At 42.4% G+C, this 21,799-nt stretch overlaps 1 protein-coding gene and 1 long non-coding RNA gene across 10 annotated transcripts in view; one reads left to right on the top strand and one right to left on the bottom strand.

The window, feature by feature from the left end:
• Window positions 1-21,799, top strand: part of TNFAIP8 (TNF alpha induced protein 8) — a 123,601-nt gene that overhangs the window by 62,833 nt on the left and 38,969 nt on the right. For 3 of the 9 annotated variants that reach the window (XM_063612950.1, XM_063612951.1, XM_063612949.1), the window contains exon 2: window positions 20,772-20,924. The exons of 4 other annotated variants lie outside the window; for them this stretch is intronic. In XM_063612950.1, coding sequence (XP_063469020.1) covers window positions 20,888-20,924 — 37 coding nt within the window. In that variant the 5' untranslated portion in view covers window positions 20,772-20,887. Of the gene's footprint in view, window positions 1-19,479; window positions 19,516-20,771; window positions 20,925-21,242; window positions 21,653-21,799 lie in introns of those variants that run through there. 2 more of the 9 variants (XM_063612948.1, XM_055298782.2) reach the window with 2 other exon arrangements.
• On the bottom strand, window positions 18,531-21,356 carry LOC134731850 (uncharacterized). Its single transcript, XR_010114488.1, has 3 exons — window positions 21,229-21,356; window positions 19,820-19,931; window positions 18,531-18,770 (listed from the first exon to the last, which is right to left on the bottom strand). It is a non-coding gene; the product is annotated as an uncharacterized lncRNA (long non-coding RNA).

Raw genomic sequence — 21,799 nt, forward strand, 5'->3', positions numbered from 1 at the left:
TTGTATAGCACTATTTCTTTTTTGCCAACCAAGGTGATTTCATGTTTATTTATATATGTTGTCTGTAAATGAGCTTGATATCCCACCAGCTTGAGCCATTAGAGTTAGCATTGATTTGCATCCTTTGGTATCATTTCTCCTTTCAGTAAAATTGCCTGTCACTAGAACCTGAGGGCATAGACCTCTGTGGTCTTTTGGTTTCTATTTTTAGGAGAGTGGTGCTCCTCGGGGAGCTGTCTGAGCTGGATTTGATGAGAAGCTGAGAATGAGTGCTTACTGGAGGTAATTTCGTTATCAAAACTCAGGGTCATGTGCTTGGAAGTTAGCAGCCAGAAAAAAAAATAAAAATAAAATTAAAAATGTCAAGGCTAATAGGACAACAAAGTACATGCAGAAATGCAGATATTAATGCAGGGCTGCCATGAGCAGTAGGCCATAAGAAAGCTTGACAAGAAGCATTTCTACAGTTCCTGTTTACCAGCTAAACCAGAGCATTACAGCATTTGCTGCATGTGGGAAATGGAGAAGGAGAGTGCTCAGTTAAAGTTGCCACCAAAGAAAGCTTCATTAACACCCTAACTGATTAACCCACCTTCCAGAAAGTCTTTCTGTTGGAATTCAGCATCTCAGCTATAAGACTGCCGAGTAGAAGTGCAGAAATGCAATTTGCTGTCTGCGGAGCCCCAAGTGGACTTTGAGCACATTCTAAGACAAAAATCTGGCCAGACCTTAATAGGCCAGGGCTTTCCGCTGATTTGCCCCTCTCCTGCTAACTGCTGAATAGTGTTCCTCCCCTTCACCACATGTGCCCCTGAGCTCCTCACTACAACTTCAGCTCCTGGGAGAGATCCCAAGGCAGACCTGACATCCTCATTCCTGGCTCCTTATTCCAGATTGGAATCTGGAACTTTGACACACACACACATCTTCTCAGCACCTTGTCACACCCTACAAGTCTTGTCCTTTTTGCTCCTGTCAGGCAGGCAGCCACCCCCAGTATGACAAGGATATTCTCACATGGGGGTTATCAGGAAGCCCCATCAGGGAGGGTGGGGCAGCACCAAGCTGAGAGTCAGGAAGATCAGGGACCCAGGTCCTACCTTACAGACCCCCTACCCCATCTGTGCCTCTGTGGTGTCTTAGCATCCACCCACTTTTCCCCAGCCTTGGGACTCTGCTGTCTGCTATCACTGTCACCAGACAGGCCAGACATGGCCCTGCTGGAGAGGAGGCTTTCGGACTACCCTCTGGCCTTTGTTGGACAGCAGGCTTGAGGAAATGGGCAAAAGCATTGATCAGCTGTGCATCCTTGGGTCCTTCACTCACTGTCCTTCAGGTGTTGGGAATGTTGTAAAGCCAGCAGCAAGATTAGAAATTTTCATGCACTATTCCTCCTTAGCTGCCCAGGATATTACATCCGTTGTGGCTTTTACTGTACAAGAAAGAGAAACCCCAGGTTAGACTTGTTCATACAGAAGAGATTTTTTTGTTGGCTCATAACTGGAACAAAGTTTTGATTTAGCAGTTCAGTGATGTCAAGAACCTATTTTCTAGCTTGCGCAACATCGTGAGACTGAGACTGTATATCTACAAAAAATAAAAAAGAATTAGCCTGGCGTGGTGGTGTGTACCTGTAGTCCCAGCTACTCAGGAGGCTTAGGCGAGAGGATGTCTTGAGCCCAGGAATTTGAGGCTGCATTGAGCTATGATTGTGCCACTGCACTTCAGCCTGGACAATAGAGCAAGACTTTATCTCTTAAAACGAAAAAAGGCCCCATTTTGTGCCTTGTGTGATTGAGCTTCATCCTGAATTGGCTTCTCTGATGTTGATAAAATTCTACAGCAATTCTAGACTTCATATCCACCATACACTGTCCAGAAGCAGAGAGAGAACTGGCTTCTTGTGGTTGTGTCAGAGAAGCAAGTGACTTTTTCCAGAAGCTCCCAACACATTTCTGATGTCTCAGTGACCAGCTTATTGGCTATAGTATCTGCTGTGATGATTGGCTTAGGCTTGCGTTGCCTAAACCCGTCACTCTGTGGCAAGGGAGTATGGGATTTCTGTGATTTATTTAAAATGACCAGGATTGCTACCCAGGGAGAGAGAAATGGACATGCTGTTGGGTCAGCCATGATGTCTGCTACACAGGTCTCCTCTTGTGGTGTGTTTTTTTTTTTTTAACTGAGTTTCTCTAATTTGGTGACTGGCTATGGTATGTAGTAAATGGGGCCCTGTATGTGGGATTGCCAACCCCTGTTGACAAATGTCAGATGCTATCAGGGAGAGCAAGAACACAGATTTTGTGAACCGAAGTAGCACTACAGATCACAAAGGGATTCTCAGAGGTTGATAAAGCATCACCAAGGTACTAGTAGGTCTGGTAAGTTGAACAATGAGAATAAGAAGTGGAGCAAATTAATTATAGACAGCTCTTCAATCTATGGTAATTATATGCTCCGATAAAACACTGAAGTCCAATATAATTTGTATTTAAAAACTTTAATAAGGCCATATGTTTCTGCAAAGAATGGCCTTACATTTCATAGCTATAACCTTAATCACCATCTTTGATTAATTATTTTATCCATTTTAATGGAAGTAAGTGGGCTGTGGATAATGTAAAGCTTTGGAAGCTGCACACAAATTGCCCACACAAATGGGGCAATCAGTCATAGAGAGTTTCATTTAGTTTTCTCTAGATGAGTCCTCCAGGAGGTTGGCTGTCTAGAGCAGGGGAAGGGGCTGGGGCAACATTCAGAAGGCTGGTGAAAATGAAAGTCACAGTGACACAAGAAAACACCATCTTGTGGTAAGTCAGTTGGAGCAGAAGAGGTAGCCATTTATCTTTTAGATGAAATCTGTGGCTGGAGTATAGGATTCCAAACTCCAGAGCGTTGTCCCTAGCCAGCCGTTCTTCCCCACCGCATGAAATGTGTGGAAATACATGCACAGGGGGCCAGCCAGAGCAGAGGAACCGTTTATTACCAGGGAGCTCTCACTCAGACCCTAACAAGGAACTTGAGTGAGCTAGACTGCCCATGTGGGTCATAGAAACTCGACTCAGGAACACTGGGCTAGGCTGCAGAGGACCACTGTGCCCAAAGGCATGCCCTGCTCCCAGGAGGCTGGTTGCAGAAAGGAGCCCTGAGCTCCTGAGGCCACCATGGAGGTCCTGGAGATTTAATTCTATTAATAGTACTCATCATATCAACTTGCTGGGCCTATGTTCTCATTTGTGAACAAGTTTGAGCAATGGGGAGATTGAATAAGACAACCTCGAAACCTTCCTTTGAGCATTAGCTTTCCGATTCTTGGGTTCTGGGCAGGGTGTGGCAGGAAGTGTCATGGAGAGCTGAGGTGGGGGTAGGGGTGGGGACTTTGGTCCTCCATATCCGGGCATATGAACAGACAGGTGATGGCACAGTTTCTGTGGTATGTGCTGCAGATGTCTTAAATAGCCACCAAGTGGCTGGACTGGCTGAGTGGCGGTTTGAATTGCACCAAGTTGAGTATTTTTAGTTGGATACCACAGATAGTGCATTTATGGCCTCAGGTCACCGAATAGAGGGGTCGTTTCCTTTGCCAAGCCAGAATTGGATGTTGGCTGCCAGGCTTGTGTTCTGGGACATCCAGATGTCAGAGGTATTTTGGGAGCGGTGCACATGAAGGAAGTGCAGTGACTCCTGGCAGGTACTTCTGTTATAAAGCGGTTTCAAAGCCATAGACACATTTTATTCAGAGCTGGTGAGCTTCACTGGGGTTTTTGGTCTCCTGCTTTTTTTTTTTTTTTTAATCTGATTACAATGGTGTTGCACACTGTTGTGGTTTATTGTTTTTTAGTGATCCTGTTGCTCAATAACCCTCCAGCGCTCTGCTCTGAAACAGCACCAGAACTCCACCTAAGCAAGAGGTCGCTTATTTGTTTTTAATGTTAGTCTATATAAGTCAGTGGTCCCAAACTCAAATGTCCATAGGAACCAGGCAAGTAATATGAATGTGTAAATAGTGCTCTATGTGAACAATCTCAGGTCGTGAGGCCTGTGGTAAATTTAGAAACAACAGGTCTCATCTAAAGGCATTGAAGTTCAATTAAAAAACTTCAAACAAACAAACAAACAAACAAAAAAACTATATGAGCTGGATTTGGTCCCAAGGCTACCAGCTTACGATCCTTGGGCTATAAGCCAACTGACTTCAACTATCACTGCTGTGTTTGCTCAGTCTCAGAGATACTGTATTTATGAATGTGAGCCTTTTATAATTTCATTTATATACTTGATATCAGCTTTTACCTTAGATGAGAAGACTGGCTATCTCCGGGATAAGAGTGCCACCAAAATTTTCACCCACAGATTGGAAACACATCAAAAGAAATCATATCTTCATGGAAGTCATTTTTTTTTTTTTTTTGGTTCCCGGCCTTTAGAGGCTGAATCTGTTTACAGAAGTAGAGATGGAAATCTCAATCAAAACAGTTCTGAGTATTTTACATCATTTAAAAACATTTGCATCACTGAAGATAAGGAACCCTAAGCATTTGAAACTCTCGGTTCTGCTGCAAGTTGTCTACTGGCTGTATTCAGTCCTCTTTGTCTTCTTGGTCTTAGGCAGGCATGGGGTTAGTGGCCAGGGCAGAACTGGGAATGGGACAAGTTTGTGTTCATTCTCCTCCCAACCCTTCTAACAGCCTTAATTTCTGTATCTCTGTTTCCTATCTGGCCCTCTAGTCCTCATCTCTGAAGGGAAGGAACAAAGAGATGAGTGAATTCTTTACTCTTAGCTGTTAATCATCCACCAGCTTTTCCTCCAAGGGATGTTTGTGTTTTTAAAAGAACCTGATGGTAGAACAGAAAAATCAGAGTTTAACCCAACGTATCACCCTTCTAATGATAGTATTTCCTGTACTGCTAAGAGCATAATTTGGGGCTTGGTAGCCTCTCAGAGATAACACCTTGTGTTGTCCCCTTTAGGTTAGAGCTGCAGAACCAGCACCAGCCACTGAACATGAAGAAGGTTTTGACTTTATCTTTTTAAATTTGCATTATTCAAACCCATGTTAGAGTCCACTCAAATTCTTGCAAATGTGTTTTTGTAATAGCTGGATGTCACCCTGCTTCCATGTATTTGGTGTTAGCCAATGGGAGATTTATGGGAATGTCATATTCCTTCTTCAAAGCCACTTAAAGCTGTGTTAAATTTGTGGGGGTTTTTTGATAATGCTTTCTCCTCAGGGTACTCTCTCAACTTACTCCCTTCAGGAAAACTTCTTGAATGAATAGTCCACCAGTGCTGTCTCTGCTTTCTCAACACCAGATCATTCTGCAACCTCTTGCAATTTGGCTGCTCTCTCTAGTCATGTTACTAAGTTCTCTTTCTCAAAGAATCTCCAGTGGTCACCCAACCATCATAGCCATTGGTCTTCAGCCTTCACTTCTGATCGGTTATTCTCTACCTGGGGGCATTTTTCTTTCTTTTCTCCCTCTCTTCCCCTTCTTTGGCTGGCGTCACTTCTTTCAGGAACCCTTCCTTCACGACTCCCTCCCTCAGGCCTGATTGAGGTACTTCTCCTGTGAGCTTTCATAACACCTCCTGCTTTTCTGCTATTAAACTTATTGTACTATATTTTAATTAGTATGTTATATGTTTCCTCCTCCAACCCCTTCCCCACCCTCACCCATGACTAGCTCTGTGAGGGCAGATATCATGGCTGTTGTATCTACATCATTTACCTTGTACCTGTACATGGTAGGTGCTCAACAAATGTTTGTGAAGTTAACAAATACATAAATAAAGATGACATCTGAACAGTGACATCTACAGGTTCCTTTAGAGTAGACAAATGAATCCCTGGTTTCCTTCACAACCTTTGATTCTCCCTAGTTCCCATAGACCTCCAATTAGAAACTGTAGAGGGGATGTTAGATGCTATCAATAAAAAGTGACATTCGGCCCTGAGGAAGAAGACAGTTGTCAGGAAATCCTGCCCATTCATATTCAGCCACTTCATTGCCAGGCAGGAACTCTGCATTGCTTATGTTGAACAAGTAACCGCTACCTGTTCATAAAATGTGTGAAGTCGATGAGTTTTAAGGATTCTGACCACCATCAGCAGAATAGGAAGCACATTGTTCAGGAGACCAGGCAAGTGGGCTATAATGAATTGATCGTCATTATGAAGGAAGAACTTGAATATCTGACTGACCACTATAGAGAAACATAGATTAACAGTTAGAGGAACTGATATAATATTGTGTATGTTCAAAACCATGTAGATAGTACTGAACTTTCTGGATCATTTAAATGATTTTAAAAGTAGTCTTAACTATATGCAATTTTACTTTTCAGATTTTAGAATGCAGTGTCCCTTCCCTTACCGCTGAAAACCAGACTCTTATATTCAGGGAGTTACGTCTATTCTGTAGCCCTACTATGTATTGGGACAGGCTTTCTAGAGCACTTAAAAATAATGTGAAATCCTGATCACATCCATCTTATCTCTTGAAATTGGGCAGAAATTGTTAACTGGGTGTAAAGGCAGTGAAAAAGCACAACTTTATTAGGCAGATTTAGTGAGCAAATGTAGGTTCATATGTATGTTATAGAACAGTGTGATTAACAACAGTCTTTTTTTAAAAGTATGTTCTATAGCTTTCATGTAGTTAAGAGTAGATTTTCTACGTAATCTGTTTTAGAAATACTTTCATTGAAGACTGTGGGCTTTATAGCAGACCCAGTGCTTCGTGGAAGAGCTCTGGCTATGTGAGAAACAGATCTGATAGAAGATGCTCAAGCTCATCCCACATCAGTTACCCCGCTGAGACCTCAGGCTCAGACGTGTGAAGTGGAGCTCCTTGCCCTCCCCCTTGGCCACACCTATTCCTCCTCTGGACTTCCCCTTTCCTATTAATGTTTGCCTCCCTCTTTACCCAAGTCAGCCAAGCTCAGAGCTTCCCAATCAGGACTACCCTCTGACTTCCCTTACTTCTGTTATTGCCTGACCCCTTCTCTTTTTTTGACATGGGGTCTTGCTGTGTCGCCCAGGCTGGTCTCAAACTCCAGGGCTCAAGTGTTCCTCCCACCTCAGTCTCCCAAATAGCTGGGATTATAGGCATGAGCCACCACACCCGGCTGTTTTTTTTTTTTTTTTTTTGAGACAGAGTTTCATTCTTGTTGCCCAGGCTGGAGTGCAGTGGCACAATTTCAGCTCACTGCAACCTCTGCCTCCCTGGTTCACACACTTCTCCTGCCTCAGCCTCCTGAGTAGCTGGGATTACAGACATGCGCCACCACACCTGGCTAATTTTGTACTTTTAGTAGAGATGGGGTTTCACCATGTTGGCCAGGCCGGTCTCAAATTCCTTACCTCAGTGATCCACTCACCTTGGCCTCCCAAAGTGTTGAGAATACAGGCGTGAGCCACCATGCTCGGCCACCTGGCTCTTATTTCCTATTCTCTTGGGCCATATGGCAGATTTGCCTTGAAGTATAATTTTGTGATGTGCTCAGAGACACCATAGTGTAGAGAAAATATAGCGTGGAATGAGGTCAGAAGACCACAGTTACTCTCAGTTCACACTCAATCCTAGCTAGGTGACCGTGGGCCAGCCACTTAATTTCTCTGAGGCTCTGTATCCTTATCAGGAGCAAACAGAGTCAGTAATTCCCAAGATACCTTCCTTATAGGATTGTTATGAGGGTCAGTGGCAACGTATGCAGCAGCACTTCATGAGCTAGAAAATACCACTATGCTGATACATAGTAAGAGTGGAGGTATGTTCTATTATGTCCCTAGGATTGTACTTAGCACATAATAGGTGCTTGATAAATTATGCTTATTATTTCTAAGGATTTTAAGATACAGCTTAATATAAGCACATACATTGTTTGGTTCTATACTGGATTGCCGATTCAGAATTTGGGGCTATGGCCAAATAGTATACTTTTGTTTTTCTCTAATAACAAGATATTAGGGACAACTAAGGTGCTGCCTTTTTACATTCACAGATTAATTTCATCCATTAAAAACAGATGACAAAATTAATTACACATTGTGCAATGAGGGATCCCAAATTGGCTTTAGGAAACACGGTATTTTGTAAATGAAAACAGTCTCTGAAGGGAAGCTCACTCCTAGGAGACTTGCTTAATAGAATGTTTATCGCCTGCATGTCTTTATTAAAGAGGTGTCTGGAATTCCCATCTGGGATTTATTAGTCTAAATATTCAGGTGGTCCAGTGCCGGATGTTAGTTCTTAACTTAAAGGAAACAAAGTTTCCAATCTGAGGATGGTGAGATTGCTGCTCTTTTACAGTGGGCAGCCGCTGCTGGTGTCTTGCTTGCCCTGGAAATGTCATCAACTGAAATGGAATTTTGTTCAATCCATCTTATTAATAGTTCCTAAAGCAATTGTGGTGGGGTTGATAGGTGGCTAGTAAGGTTGCCTCTGTAAAGATAAGCACAATCCATTAATTAAGTCTAGAGTCCACTGGACTTCTACCGGGGATGTTTGCGTTTGCTCGGCACTCTGTTTATAAGGATGTCGAAGGAAGTGTGTCCATTCTGTGCATGTTGTAAAACAGAAGGTTTGCAGCTGTCAGATTTATTTTTTTCTTGGCTCCTTTTCTGACAGAACTTTTGTAAACTTGATCGTTTTATAGATTGTCAAAAATTACTAACCTCGGTTCTGCAGATGCCATGCAAATTTTCTTGTCTTGTTTTCTTTCTTTGAAGATAGCAGATATTTATGTACATAGTTTCTTGTAAGGTACTTTTTGGGGAAGAGGAAATTAAGATTATTCTTATATGCTATGATAATTCAATATTATGAAATTATTAAATGATTATTAGTTATATAGTGCTTTGAAAGTGTCCAACATGCATTGTACGCTCTAGAAAGGAGAACAAACAAATGCAAGGTATCATCTTGTGTTTTAAATAGTTTATGGAGCTGCCTCAGAAGACAACTAAATCAAGATTATCAACTTTAAGTATAGCACAAGTTCACTGTAGAAATATAGGTCCACTGTGGGCTTCAGTAGGCTTTTAAGAGGAGTTGGGACCTGAGTATGGCTTTGGGTGGGGTAAAAAGAGGATACAACAGCTGAAAAAATAGATCAGCAGCAGCTGCCCCCGCTGTGTGGCCACACAGGGTGTCATGACTCATCATAAGGTTTGTCTCAAGTAATTTCCAGTTAATGAAAACAAGTGTCAAAAATTTCTGAATGATTCCTTTTCAAACCACTCATATCTACGTGTGTGTGTGGGTGCACATTCATGATTTTGCCTCTAGTAGCATCATTCACACTCACTTGCATTGCCGTTGCTTTCTTTGGGAGAGAGAAGTTGGTATTTCAGCTGGTGTATTAGTCTGTTTTGTATTGCCAAAAAGAAAAGCCTGAGTCTGGGTAATTTATAAAGAAAAGAGATTTATTTGGCTCCTGATTCTGCAGGCTACACAAGCATGGCACCAGCATCTGCTCAGCTTCTGTTGAGGCCTCAGGAAGTTTTTCCTTGTGGCAGAGGTGAAGAAGGAGCAGATGTGTCACACAGAGAGGGAGCAAGAGAGAGGGGAGGAGGTACCAGGCTCTTTTAAAGAACCAGCTCTCGCATGGACTAATAGAGCCAGAACTCACTCATTACCATGGGGAGGGCACCAAGCCATTCCTTAAGGATCCACCCCCATGACCCAGACACCTCCTGTCAGGCCCCGCCTCCATCACATTTCAACATGAGCTTGGAAGGAACAAACATCCACACTGTAATAGCTGGCATCCTGGGAATGGGGCCTCACCCACAGCCCGTCCTATTGGTGTTGCCTTCATGGGTGCAAGGACTGAGGCAGCCAATTGTTGTGTGGCAGGTATGAATTAACATATTTCTAGCCTCAGTGAGCATTTGAATTTTCAACCCATGGTCTTGTTTAAAGGAAACTAGCTTAAAATCTGTTAGGCAGTGCTAACTAGAGATGATGGCTTTACTGACTGCTGCAGGAATGGAGAGAAAAAAAGGCCAATCCGGGAAACATTTTGATGTGAGATTAGAAATAAGGGGAGACAGAGCAGCATAAGTCAAAGATAATTGTAAGGTTTGTAGCCCCCAGTGCCTAAGTGAGAAAAACTTAATATTATAAAGAAATATAATATTAAGTACGGTTAATATTAAGGCTCCATCTGTGCCTTCAGGGATAACCCTAGATAGGGCGAGCCTAAGGAACCATTCAAGCAGACAGGTCCTAATGGCAGCTGGAAACATGTAGGCTAGAGCAGAGCCTTCCAAATGTTCTTGGCTCATGCACCCTTAGTGGTCTCAGTAATTTAGTGGTCTCAATAATTTTTTTCATGCCATTTCTAGGACAAAAGAAATACTTAGCAGTTTCATTTGTTAAGTGCTTAGTTCCAAACAACTTAGTATTTCTGTATTAATACCTTTGTAGTTGTAAAAAATAATACATATATATTGAAATATTTAAAAATGTTTTTATGTTACTCTTCATTTCTTAATGGAATGTATGTACCTGTTGGGCATTGCATATATTGGTCAGGGTCTAATGAGAATATAAAGTACACAATAATTTAAAGGAAAGTTTAAAATAAAGAAGTGTTAGCTAGGAAAACAATATGACAGTTCCTCAAAAAATTAAAAATAGAATTACTATATGATTTAGCAATTTTACTTCTGGGTATATACTCAAAAGAATTGAAAAAGCATCTCAAAGAGATATTTGTAAAGCAATACCCAAAAGGTGGCAGCAATCCAGGTATCCATCTACAGAAGAATGTATAAACAAAATGTGATATACACATGCAATGGAATATCACCCAGCCTTAAAAACGACAGAAAGTCTGACCTGCTACCATATGGATGAATCTTGAGGATGTTATGTTAAGTGAGATAAGCCATCACAAAAAGACAAATACTCTTTAATTCCACTGAATGTAAGTTACCTGGAGTAGTCAAATTTAGAGACAAAAAGTAGAATGGTGGTTGCCAGGGGCTGACAGGAGCAGAGAATGGTGAATTAGTCTTCAGTGGGTACACAGTTTCAGTTTCGCAAGATGAAAAAAGTTCTAGAGATGGATAGTGGTGATGATTGTACAACAATATGAATGTACTTAATGCTCCTGAACTGTACATTTAAAATTATTAAGATGGTAAATTTTATACTATATGTATTTTACCACAATTTTAAAAAAATACAAAAGAAAACTGTTAAGAAAAAGAGAAATAGTTCACTATAATGGGTACTAGCTAATAGGAAGTAAAGAGAACTTTAAATAACAGAGGAACAGCAGATATAAGGAGCAGCCCCTACCCGTGGGCCGTGGGTCTGACAGAGCACCCAAACACATGATTCTCTCTGCTCCAGACCTTGCTGGAGAGGTCATGGCCTGCTGTGGCTCCCGGGCTGGCAGAGAAGTCACTGGGGTGCTATGCTGGCAGAACTTGCTAGTAATCTACCCTCTAAGATGCTGAGGAAAGCTATTCATGTGGAGGTCTTTCACTGGATGCACTCTGCTGCAAAATCAACGGAGAGGGATGCCAGTGGAAGCTGCTGGAGGCTGGGAGCTGCTGACCATCATGTTCAGCAGGAGCCAGTTGCTGAATAAGGTGTGGATACTCTAGGAGCCATGCGTGTTTGCAGCAGCCTGCAGAAAAAGTGTACCGGAACCAGGAAGGAAAACTGCTACTTTCTGTAATGTCTCTACAGTACTCTCCACTGATGAAGCTTAGAATGGTACCAGCTAACAAAAGAAAAAAATATGTAAAGGTCCCTTCTATGTCTTCACATAGTGGGTAATGAAGGGTGAATTTCGAGCTGTGAGGCAGTAAACTTATTACAGTTCTTCAAACTTAGAAATTGGGTTGAATCCCAATACCCTAATTTCCTGTTCCACATCACTTTTCAACTAATACTTGCCTTTTATCACAGCAACCACCACCAACCCAGCTTTGCAAAGAAATGACATCATCAAAAGGAAAATAACACAATATAATGTTAAACTGTGAATTCGCGGCCGGGCGCGGTGGCTCACGCTTGTAATCCCAGCACTTTGGGAGGCCGAGGCGGGCGGATCACGAGGTCAGGAGATCGAGACCACGGTGAAACCCCGTCTCTACTAAAAAATACAAAAAATTAGCCGGGCGCGGTGGCGGGCGCCTGTAGTCCCAGCTACTCGGAGGCTGAGGCAGGAGAATGGCGTGAACCCGGGAGGCGGAGCTTGCAGTGAGCCGAGATTGCGCCACTGCACTCCAGCCCGGGCGACAGAGCGAGACTCTGTCTCAAAAAAAAAAAAAAAAAAAAAAAAAAAAAAAAAACTGTGAATTCGCTTGAAATAGTCATTCATGCAAGCATCTGAGAAATGTTGTGTATTGCTTTGTTTCCCTCAAAGACAAAATATCCTGCACACCTCTGTGAGTTTGCTGTAGTGCCCTGAGGTACACTGGCACATAATTTGGGGACCTCAGAACTAAAATCATGTCTTTTTCAGCAACTGTTGACCACATCACTGTATCATATGAGATTGTAAGATGCCAATTTGGTTAAGACTACGAGTAATGGGTAAAGTGAAAATTGTAGGGGGTCAGTATTATTTTTAAAATCCTCTTAGGAAGTTACCAGGTTGGAGACTGATATACCATCTCCTATCAAGTATAAGACTTACTCCCAGTGTTTCCTTAGCATTGAAACAGGTTGCTATTTCTTTAAGTCCAGATAGTAGAGTTAGCTTGTCTTTGAGGCATTTTGCTATGAAACAATACATAGCCTTAAACACAACATTCATTATCAGTGTGTGAGATGCTCACAGTGTAAAAGTCCATGCAGAGACTAGAGGGAGAGAGGGAACAGCAAATTCCCAGCTCCTTCTCATGCTTACTCTGCAGCATAAAATCATTAGGGGGAATGGTAGCCAATGTACCCATTTAGATCATTTCTTTCTATCTGATGTGGGCTGATTACATATCATTGAAATTGAGAAAATTAAACGGCATATGATGGGGCTTTGCTGAGTTCAGTAGTAAAATATCTGTTGAAACAGACTTCAGATTGAAAAGGTTGGTGAATTTTAGATCTCCTGTTTCTACCAGGAAATTTATGGACTTAATATTATCTTTTTTAGGTAGGCTAGCACATTGTTCAGGTGAGCAGTTTCTCAGAAAATGCATTCATTTTCATGATGCCTACAACTTTGTGAATCATAACTAGTACATATTTCTGCAGCTCTTCTTTAAGGAGAGGCTGAGTAACTTAAATTTTGTAACCTGACCTATTCAAGAGGAAAAACTTCTGATGCATGCCTTTCACTGCTACCTGCAAAAATAACTTCCCATTTTCCCTGAAGCCCTGTTTGGATAAGTTCTGCTTCAGTTCACATTTTCACCACCTGCTGAGTTCTTCTGTTGAGTGTCAGCCTTGACTACTCTCAACTGCAAGCCTATGTCAGCCTTTTCTGTCTCCTAAGCAGTCATCAGTTGGCACAATTGTTAATAGATTCTACCCATGTCAGAAACTCAATGCCAAAATCAAATTATGGCAACTAGAAGTGGGTTAGTCTTTCAAATAGATCTCAGACCAGGAGTCTGTGGTCCAGATTCCACAAATGGAGCACTACATTTGTCTTCTTTGTGCATTTCACATTTCAAATTTTGTTCAGAAACTTGAATAAAGCTCTTAACTGCTCAAATACAGTCAAGTAGGGCCCGTTACTCAACCTGTCTTGGCATTGTTTTCTGCCCCCTTGGAGTGAGCACACTGAGGAGAAAGATTATCACTGGGCGTCTCGAGCAGAGCTGCTTGCTTCTGAAAGCTCACGATAATCAATAGCAGATGTGTGGCAAGCACTGGAAAGTTGCATAACTGTCTCACACTGAATTCAGCTACATCAGCCAGCCAATGTGAGGGGTCTCCACTAGGTTGTTGAAAATAAAATTTAGTTAAAAACCTATGTTTATCTCGTCACAAAATTATTTCCTTGCTGTAAGGAGTAAAGGCAGTGGTTAGAGTGGAAATAATTTGACAATTACTGCCCTTAGACTTGAATTTTAGTTTGGTATACACAGGAACTTTTAACGGTTAGGATGGAAATGGGGTTGTTTTTTCAAGGATTCTGTCTCTGGTAATAAAGTTTGTCAAGGCAATTCTGGATGAATGTCTGTTGCCGGTGATGTGATAGGAGATTGCTTCACCAGCCAGGTAGAGGATTAAACAACCTCTGGCCGGGCACGGAGTCGCACGCTTGTAATCCCAGCACTTTGGGAGGCTGAGGTGGGTGGATCACCTGAGGTCAGGAGTTCGAGACCAGCCTGGCCAACATGGTGAAACCTCGTCTCTACTAAAAATACAAAATTAGCCAGGCAGGGTGGCACATGCCTGTAATCTCAGCTACTCGGGAGATTGAGGCAGGAGAATTGCTTGAACCCGGGAGGCAGAGGTTGCAGTGAGCTGAGATTGCACCACCGCACTCTAGACTAGGTGACAAAAGCAAAACTCCATCTCAAAAAACAAAAGAATAGACAACATCTAAGGTTTCTTTCAAGCTTGAGTTCCACACTGTGATTTTTGATTCCTTTTTCCTTCTGCTGCTTTTCTGAAGGAAGGCTGAGGATGCCTTGGTGAGATGTGATGTCATGCTGTCCTGGCCACCTCAGCCCCGCCTCTCCTCTTCTTCTGGTGAATCCCTTCTGTGGCCCCTCTCATGCTGTTTCCATGTTGACCCCATTCACCTGAGCACAGGAAAGAAATTCGGCCCTTTTGTTTTCCTTTTCCATTGCTGGACCACACACATTAAATTGCCACACCTATCTGGAATATCTATAGAGCCAGCATTTAGGGCCTCCAAATAGACACTCTTAAAGAATCTGGGACAATCTGGTCTTAATCATGATTATATTTGGAAAAGTGATGAGGGGAACCTCATGATTTTCAGTGTTCCACCATATTCTTTACTCATTTCATCATTATAACAACCCTGTTAAATAAGTGACGTAATTCTTATTGTACAGATGTGCAAACAAAAGCACAGAGAGGTTAAATCACTTTGCCTATTTTTAGAGGAAAAATGAAGAAATAATGAATAGGAAGAAAACCAATCTTAATGCAAATGAGGCACAGCCAGTGCTTGCTCTGCTGATGGGGGTGTCAGTAATCAGGCCCAGGTCTCCCAGATTGAGTCTGGTGTTCTTTTCCTTGCTCCTGGCAGCCCATATCTGATGAGGCTTACTGAACTTTTAATTAAGGTCCTTACTGAACTTTTAATTTAAAAAAAGATTCATAGTTTCAGGCAGCTGAATAAATAGAAGCTATTGAATTTATAGCGTATTTAAAGCATTGAATATCAGGAATTGAATGGCTTCAGTTTAAGGCTGTCATCAAATCATTTGAACAGAGAGCTTTGACGATGGTTCAATGCTAGAACCATGGCCAGCCATAAACTCTATGGGGACCTCCCAATATTAGCAACCTTTGAGTTACTCCTCTGCAAAATAAGGGACTTGGATTTTATAGGAACAGTTTAATAGAGTGAGAAAGTCTGGATATAGGAGACAGGAGGCTTAGACTGCATTCATTGTGGTCTAAAGAACATTATTACTTAGTTTTGGGACCTTGAGCAAATCATGTAACCTCCATTTCTTTAATTACGTATCTGTAAAATGAGTATGATGACCCAAGGGGGCTAATTTGGGAGTCTAAATAAAACCTAATACAAGACATTATTGCTAAGTACATCCAGCCCTCCATATCTGTGCGTTCCATATTCATGGATTAGGCATCTGTGGATTCAGTCAACGGCAGATCAATAATATACTGAGGGAAAAAAAATTCCACAAAGTTCCAAAAAGCCAAACTTGAATTTGCTGCTACTATGTTGAATTTATGTGAATGAAGTGATATGTAGGCATTGTATTAGGAATTATAAGCAATCTAGAGATAATTTAAAGCATATGGGATAATATAGGTAAGTTATATGCAAATATTTCATCATTTTATATGAGACTTGAGCATCTTTGGATTTTGGTACCCTCAAGGGTCCTGGAACCAATCTCCAACAGATGCTGAGGAATGACTGTGTTATAAAAGAAGGACCGTGGGTCATAAATTGTTCAGATAATATTTTCTGACCTGGTTTGGAGAGTATGCTTGTGTTTTATCATCTGCTAAAAGCATTTTAAGAAGGAAGATTTCTTAGAAGAGAAATACACCTAGAAAGCCTACGAAACAAGCACATCCCAGATGTATTATTGTCTCCCATGTGTGCTCATCTCCGATGTCGGCAATTCTTCCCATTCTCTCAGGATCAGGCACTCACATCCAGAGCATTAGTGAATGTGTAGAATTTATGGGAGAAGTCACTGGGCAGACTGAGGAGAGGGATTACCCATAACTTCAAACTCCCAGGACCTGACCACCAGTGGTTTTCTCCTTCCCTCATCTCCCTACTCATCCTCAGCATCTTCCTCTCACGTGGTTCTGCCCCAGGCCACCTCAGCCTCCCCAGTCTTATCCCAGTGCAGATGGTCCCTGACTTACAATTTTTTAACTCTATGTGTATTTGTGTGTGTGTGTGTAGAGAGGTCTCACTGTGTGTGTGTGTTTGTGTGTGTGTGTGTGTAGAGAGAGGGGTGTGTGTGTAGAGAGAGAGGGGTATCACTCTGTTGCCCAGGCTGGAATTCAGTGTATGATCATAGTTTACTACAGCTTTGAACTCCTGGGCATGAGTGATCCTCCTGCCTCAGTCTCCCAAGTGGCTGGGACTACAGGCATGTACCACCATACTCGGTTAATCTTTTAAAAATTTTTTTGTAGAGTTAGGGTCTCTCTATGTTGTCCAAGCTGGTCTCAAACTTCTGGCCACAAACAATCCTCGCACCTCAGCCTCCCAAAATGCTGGGATTAAATTCATGAGCCAGTGTGCCTAGCCTTACTCTATTTGTATTCTACTAAAAGTGATACACATTCAGTAGAAACTATACTTTGAACACCCATACAGCCATTCTGCTTTTTTTGCTTTCAGTGCAGTGTTAAAAAGTTACATGAGATTGTCAACATTTTATTATAAAATAGGCTTTGTACTAGATAATTTAGCCTAACTGTAGGCTAATGTAAGTGTTCTGAACACATGTTAGGTGGGCTAGGCTAAGCTGTGGTGTTCAGTATGTTAGGTGTATTAAATATACTTCCAACTTATGATGGTTTTATCCTGATGTAGCCCCATCACTAAGTTGAGGAGCATCTGTACTCAGCACTTAAGGCCACTTGAGGCACAGAGCTTGACCTTCTGCAAAGGTGCATAAATGACTCCACTGTCATTTTAGCATCTCCTTCAATTCTAGTAAATACAATTTTTTTCTTTTTCTTTTTTTTTTTTTTTTTTGAGACGGTATCTCACTGTGTCGCCTAGGCTAGAGTGCAGTGGCACGATCTCAGCTTGCTGCAACCTCCATCTCCCAGGTTCAAGCGATTCTTCTGCCTCAGCCTCACAAGTAGCTGGGATTACAGGCGCCTGCCACTGTACCCAGTTAATTTTTGTATTTTCAGTAGAGACGGGATTTCACCATCTTGGCCAGGTTGGTCTCAACCTCCTGACCTCGTGATCCACCTGACTCGGCCTCCCAAAGTGCTGGGATTACAGGGGTGAGCCACCGCACCCGGCCATAAATACAATTTTCTTAAGGCTAAGAGAGCCAAATAACCTGGGCCAGGGAGAGGCCATGGAGAGATACCCACTTAGGCTTACTTGTGTTATGGAAGGGTAACTGTAAACTTGTCTGAGGATAATAGGAAGAACTCAAAGCCTACAGGCCTAACCAGGTGAGACCAAGACAGAGATCTCTCCCGCATATGGGGAAACAGGAGTGACAGCCAACTTTTTATATAGATCATGGAAGCCTTCGAAAGCTTTCAAGGGTGTAGACAAAAATGATACAAGAAAAGTTGAAGAAGGTCTTAAAGTCAAATCGAAGGAGGCAGATTCAGCCTCATATCAGCAGGATAGAAAAAAAATGACCATTTTTGGTGGCCTGAAGTTTTTGCAAACTAGAGGCTATAGGTCCATAACTAGTTTACAGAGATGCTTCATATCTTTCACTGCAGAGAACATATAACATTCTTGAATGTGAGTGGAATATTTGATACCTCCTGATTAAAAGGTACCTTGTCTTCCCAGTTCTGCCGGCTGGCCTTCTAATTTGTGTGAGTCTGAAAACTCACTGATCTCCCCTTTTCTTAACAGACATCTGGGGAGCTGTGAGCAAAAGGCCTAAAAGTCAGGCCTTTAAAAAAATTCTTTTAAGAGCTTTATTTAAGGCATAATTTGGAAAGAGATTTTTCTGCTGCTCTGTGATAAAGTTCAGTCAAGAGTTGGTGTTAATAAACCTTCCTTAGAACCAAGGTGACTTGGAAAGTTTTCTTTAGGTCTGTCGTCAAATTAACAAAATTATATCAATAAGCCCCAAGTGAGTAGGGTCAATTTACATATGACACATAGAAATATTTGATTATACCTCAATGAATGAATAAACCTTCAGAATCTTAGCCACCATTTTCATTCTTCCATCTTGACACAAAGGTGGGAGTTCCATTATTAGACACTTGTAGTTCAACATAGTATTTAAATTTAAGTACAGTTTGTTATTAAATGAGAAGTGTTGCTAACTTAGTTGCAATTTTGTATCAGGCAGGCGGTAATAGATTGTTGGTATGACTTCCACACATGTTGCCATGTGAAGGATGTTGGGATGTTTCTTAAACATACAAGAATCAAGAAGTCCCACCTACAGGAGATAACAAATCATTATGATGTACTGGACCATTATTCACTGGGGCTAAGAAGTAAATTATCCCCTTTTGAATACAAGCACAACAAAATCAAGATGACCTAGTATATATGCGAGAGCAGCAGACGGCCAAGGGGAGCCCTAGAGAATCAGCTGCCCTTTGTCATCATGTTGAAGGGTAGGGGTATGGGGCAATGTAGTTTGCCCAGAGCAGATGGCTTTGAGGTTATATGGGAGACTGAGGAATGTCCTTACTGACATAAAGCCTTTTAAAATAAGCTGAGCATTCATTGCTCTTGAGCTAAAACAGAACATTCTTCCCCAAGGTGACTGCTTGCTTGCATTTAAATACAAAAGAAGTTTCTGTCCAGGCTTCCTGAGGCTGATGGTGAATGTTCAAAGATCAATGAAGCTGCTAACATGAATCTAAAATGAATTATAAGGCTGACGTGGGAGTGCTTGAACTATTCATTCAGCAGTTGTAAAACAAGTAGCACATTAAAGGACATGTATTTTAACATATCTTAAGTGGTTTGTCCCCAGTTGGACTTGCAAAATGACATTTAATAAATATTTCTTATGAGGGTGCTTTCTAAAAGAAGAGAGTGAAAGTAATTCTGCTGTAGGCAGATTGGGCCTGAAATTTGGGTTGTCTGGATTTGCATAATCATCACCTTGAAAAGGTGTTGCTTTACCCCAATTATAGATCAGTGGAAGCTCTCTTGTGTAGCGCACAGCCCTGGTGAGATCCCTTAAGATCCCTTGTGGACTATCTGTGGTCATCTGGGTTGCAGTGAGGAAGGGCAAGGATAGATGGTATAGGGAGAGAGGGGCAGAATGTTGACTTGGGCAGGACAGGAAAAGCCACTTGTGACTGGCGAGGGAGCATTTCTTTGGGTTCAGAATCATCCTCATCTCAGGCTATCTCTCCGTAAGTCTGAGATTACTGAGTGCAAGGTATACATATCAGTAGCTCCTGACTCAGGATGTGTGGCAGAGGGGACCATGAAGTTAACTGTGACTTTCGGAAGGGTGCAGTCTGTTACCCTTTCGGTGGCGAGGTCAGTTTCCGGGAGGCTCTGCAACACTGATATTTTCCAGATGTTTCTCCTCTTCTCCCTTCTTTGGCTGGCTATGTCTTCCTCCCTTCATCCTGCCCTTTCAGTGAAATTGAGATAACATGTTAGAATCTTAGGCATGTTAGAATCTCTCAGCAGTAGGATGTGATTTAATATCTAGACCTCTTATATTAATATTTATAATAGCCTTCACTGCTTGTGAATAGCGTAAGCACTCCTGTTCAAATTCAATACTGAAATAAAACCCAAGAGTATCTTTTATAAAAATTTAATGGTGCAGTAGTAATAATCTATGTAGTCCTTATGGTTTTCAAATCCCTTTCTGCTTATATTACCTTATTTAATACAGACATAAATCTGTGAAGTAAATAATACTATTTTTATCTTCATTTTACAAATGAGGAACTGGAGGCTCAGAGAGGTTAATTTGCATAAGGTCATACAAATAATGAATGGGAGAACTGGATTTAAGTTCAGACTCCTTAAATCCATGTCTTTTGTATGTTCTTTTCACTGAATTTGCCATAGTGTTTCTATTGGGTTTTGCCTATATAAAATGGGAAATGAAAAAGAAACGAGCTGGGAAATAAATTTGTCAAAAGAGTATATTTTTTTCTCATAATTTCCAAGCGGATCTTTCAGATATGTTATCTGAGGACTTTATGCCTCAGACTGGCGATACAAACAAGTGTTCTACAAAATACCTCCATAAGACAGGCTTGTCAGTGGCAGCTCTTGTCCCCTCTTTGCAGAAGAGAAAACCAAGGTTCCACAGAGCTAAGGGGACTTCCTCTCAGCAATTTGTAGGGGCCTGTGGGCCAGACCCGGGGCGGAATTGAAATCTGTTGTGAAGGCTCTCTGGCTTCTTTATTCTATCAGCATTTCAAATCCTGAAAACCTCCCCTTTGGCATTTTGAAGGAATTCATCCCCAGTTGTTGCTGGTAGCCGGGAGGGTAAAGGCCCTTTGGAGTAACTGCAGCAGTGAGCGCCCGCGCTGTGCTTGGAGTAACAGTGCTCGCCCGCGGCTATACTGAATGAGTAAGCAGCCTCGTCTACTTTTGCTGTGCAAAGGTAAGGGTGGAGGCCGCTCCACTTTCTTCAAAAGGCCCCGCTCTGGGACGTGTGAAATTGTGCTCTCTTAAGCTGGTCCTTCCAACCCCATGGGCGATATCCACGCGACTTTCCTACAAAAATAACATACCCAAGCCGCTTTAAAATTCGTAATTTTTGGCGTGCAAGACTCCACGACAAAGTCAAATGGGCATCAAAAAATGTAATCCAAAAATACAGAAGCATTTCTTCTACCCTATATGCATTTACTATTTATGTAAAACTACAGTGTGGTCTCAGATGAGACATTTTTTCTTTGTTATACCTTTTTTTCCGCCCGTCTGGTGCGTTTGCCGACGGGTTCTCTCGGCCCAGTGTCTCGGGAGAGTCCGCTGCCGTCTGGGCCTGCGCCTCACCTGCGTGCACTCGGGCCGAGCCAGCCCCACCAGGTCGCCTCCGCCCTGCTGCCGGCCCGAGCGCGCGGCTCCGGGGGCGGACTCCCGCCGCCCAGCTGAGACGCGATTCGTCACTCTTGCAGAACTTTCCCCCTGAAAATCCCTGCACCAGAACCCGCTCTCCCGCCCCGGGGAGGTTTTGATTTTAGTGGCTTTCTTCCTTTTATTTTCCGTCGTGTGCGGATTTCGCTGCAGAGCGAACTTGCGGCTCGTCCGAGTACATGTGAGTGGTAATCGCCCCTGCAGCTGGTTATCCTGACACTATGCACTCCGAAGCAGAAGAATCCAAGGAAGGTAGGATTCTGGTTTCTCCTGGGGGCCGGCCAAGTTCTGCGGAGGAATTTGGAGGAAGGCAGTGGTAGAAGCAGATGGGGAGTTTTAAAGTGAGCGGTGGGCACTTTGCCCGCTTCCCCTGCGCCTTCGAAGCCAAGTCGGAGCTGG

Source organism: Symphalangus syndactylus, chromosome 11, assembly GCF_028878055.3.
Source record: "Symphalangus syndactylus isolate Jambi chromosome 11, NHGRI_mSymSyn1-v2.1_pri, whole genome shotgun sequence".
Classification (NCBI taxonomy): domain Eukaryota; kingdom Metazoa; phylum Chordata; class Mammalia; order Primates; family Hylobatidae; genus Symphalangus; species Symphalangus syndactylus.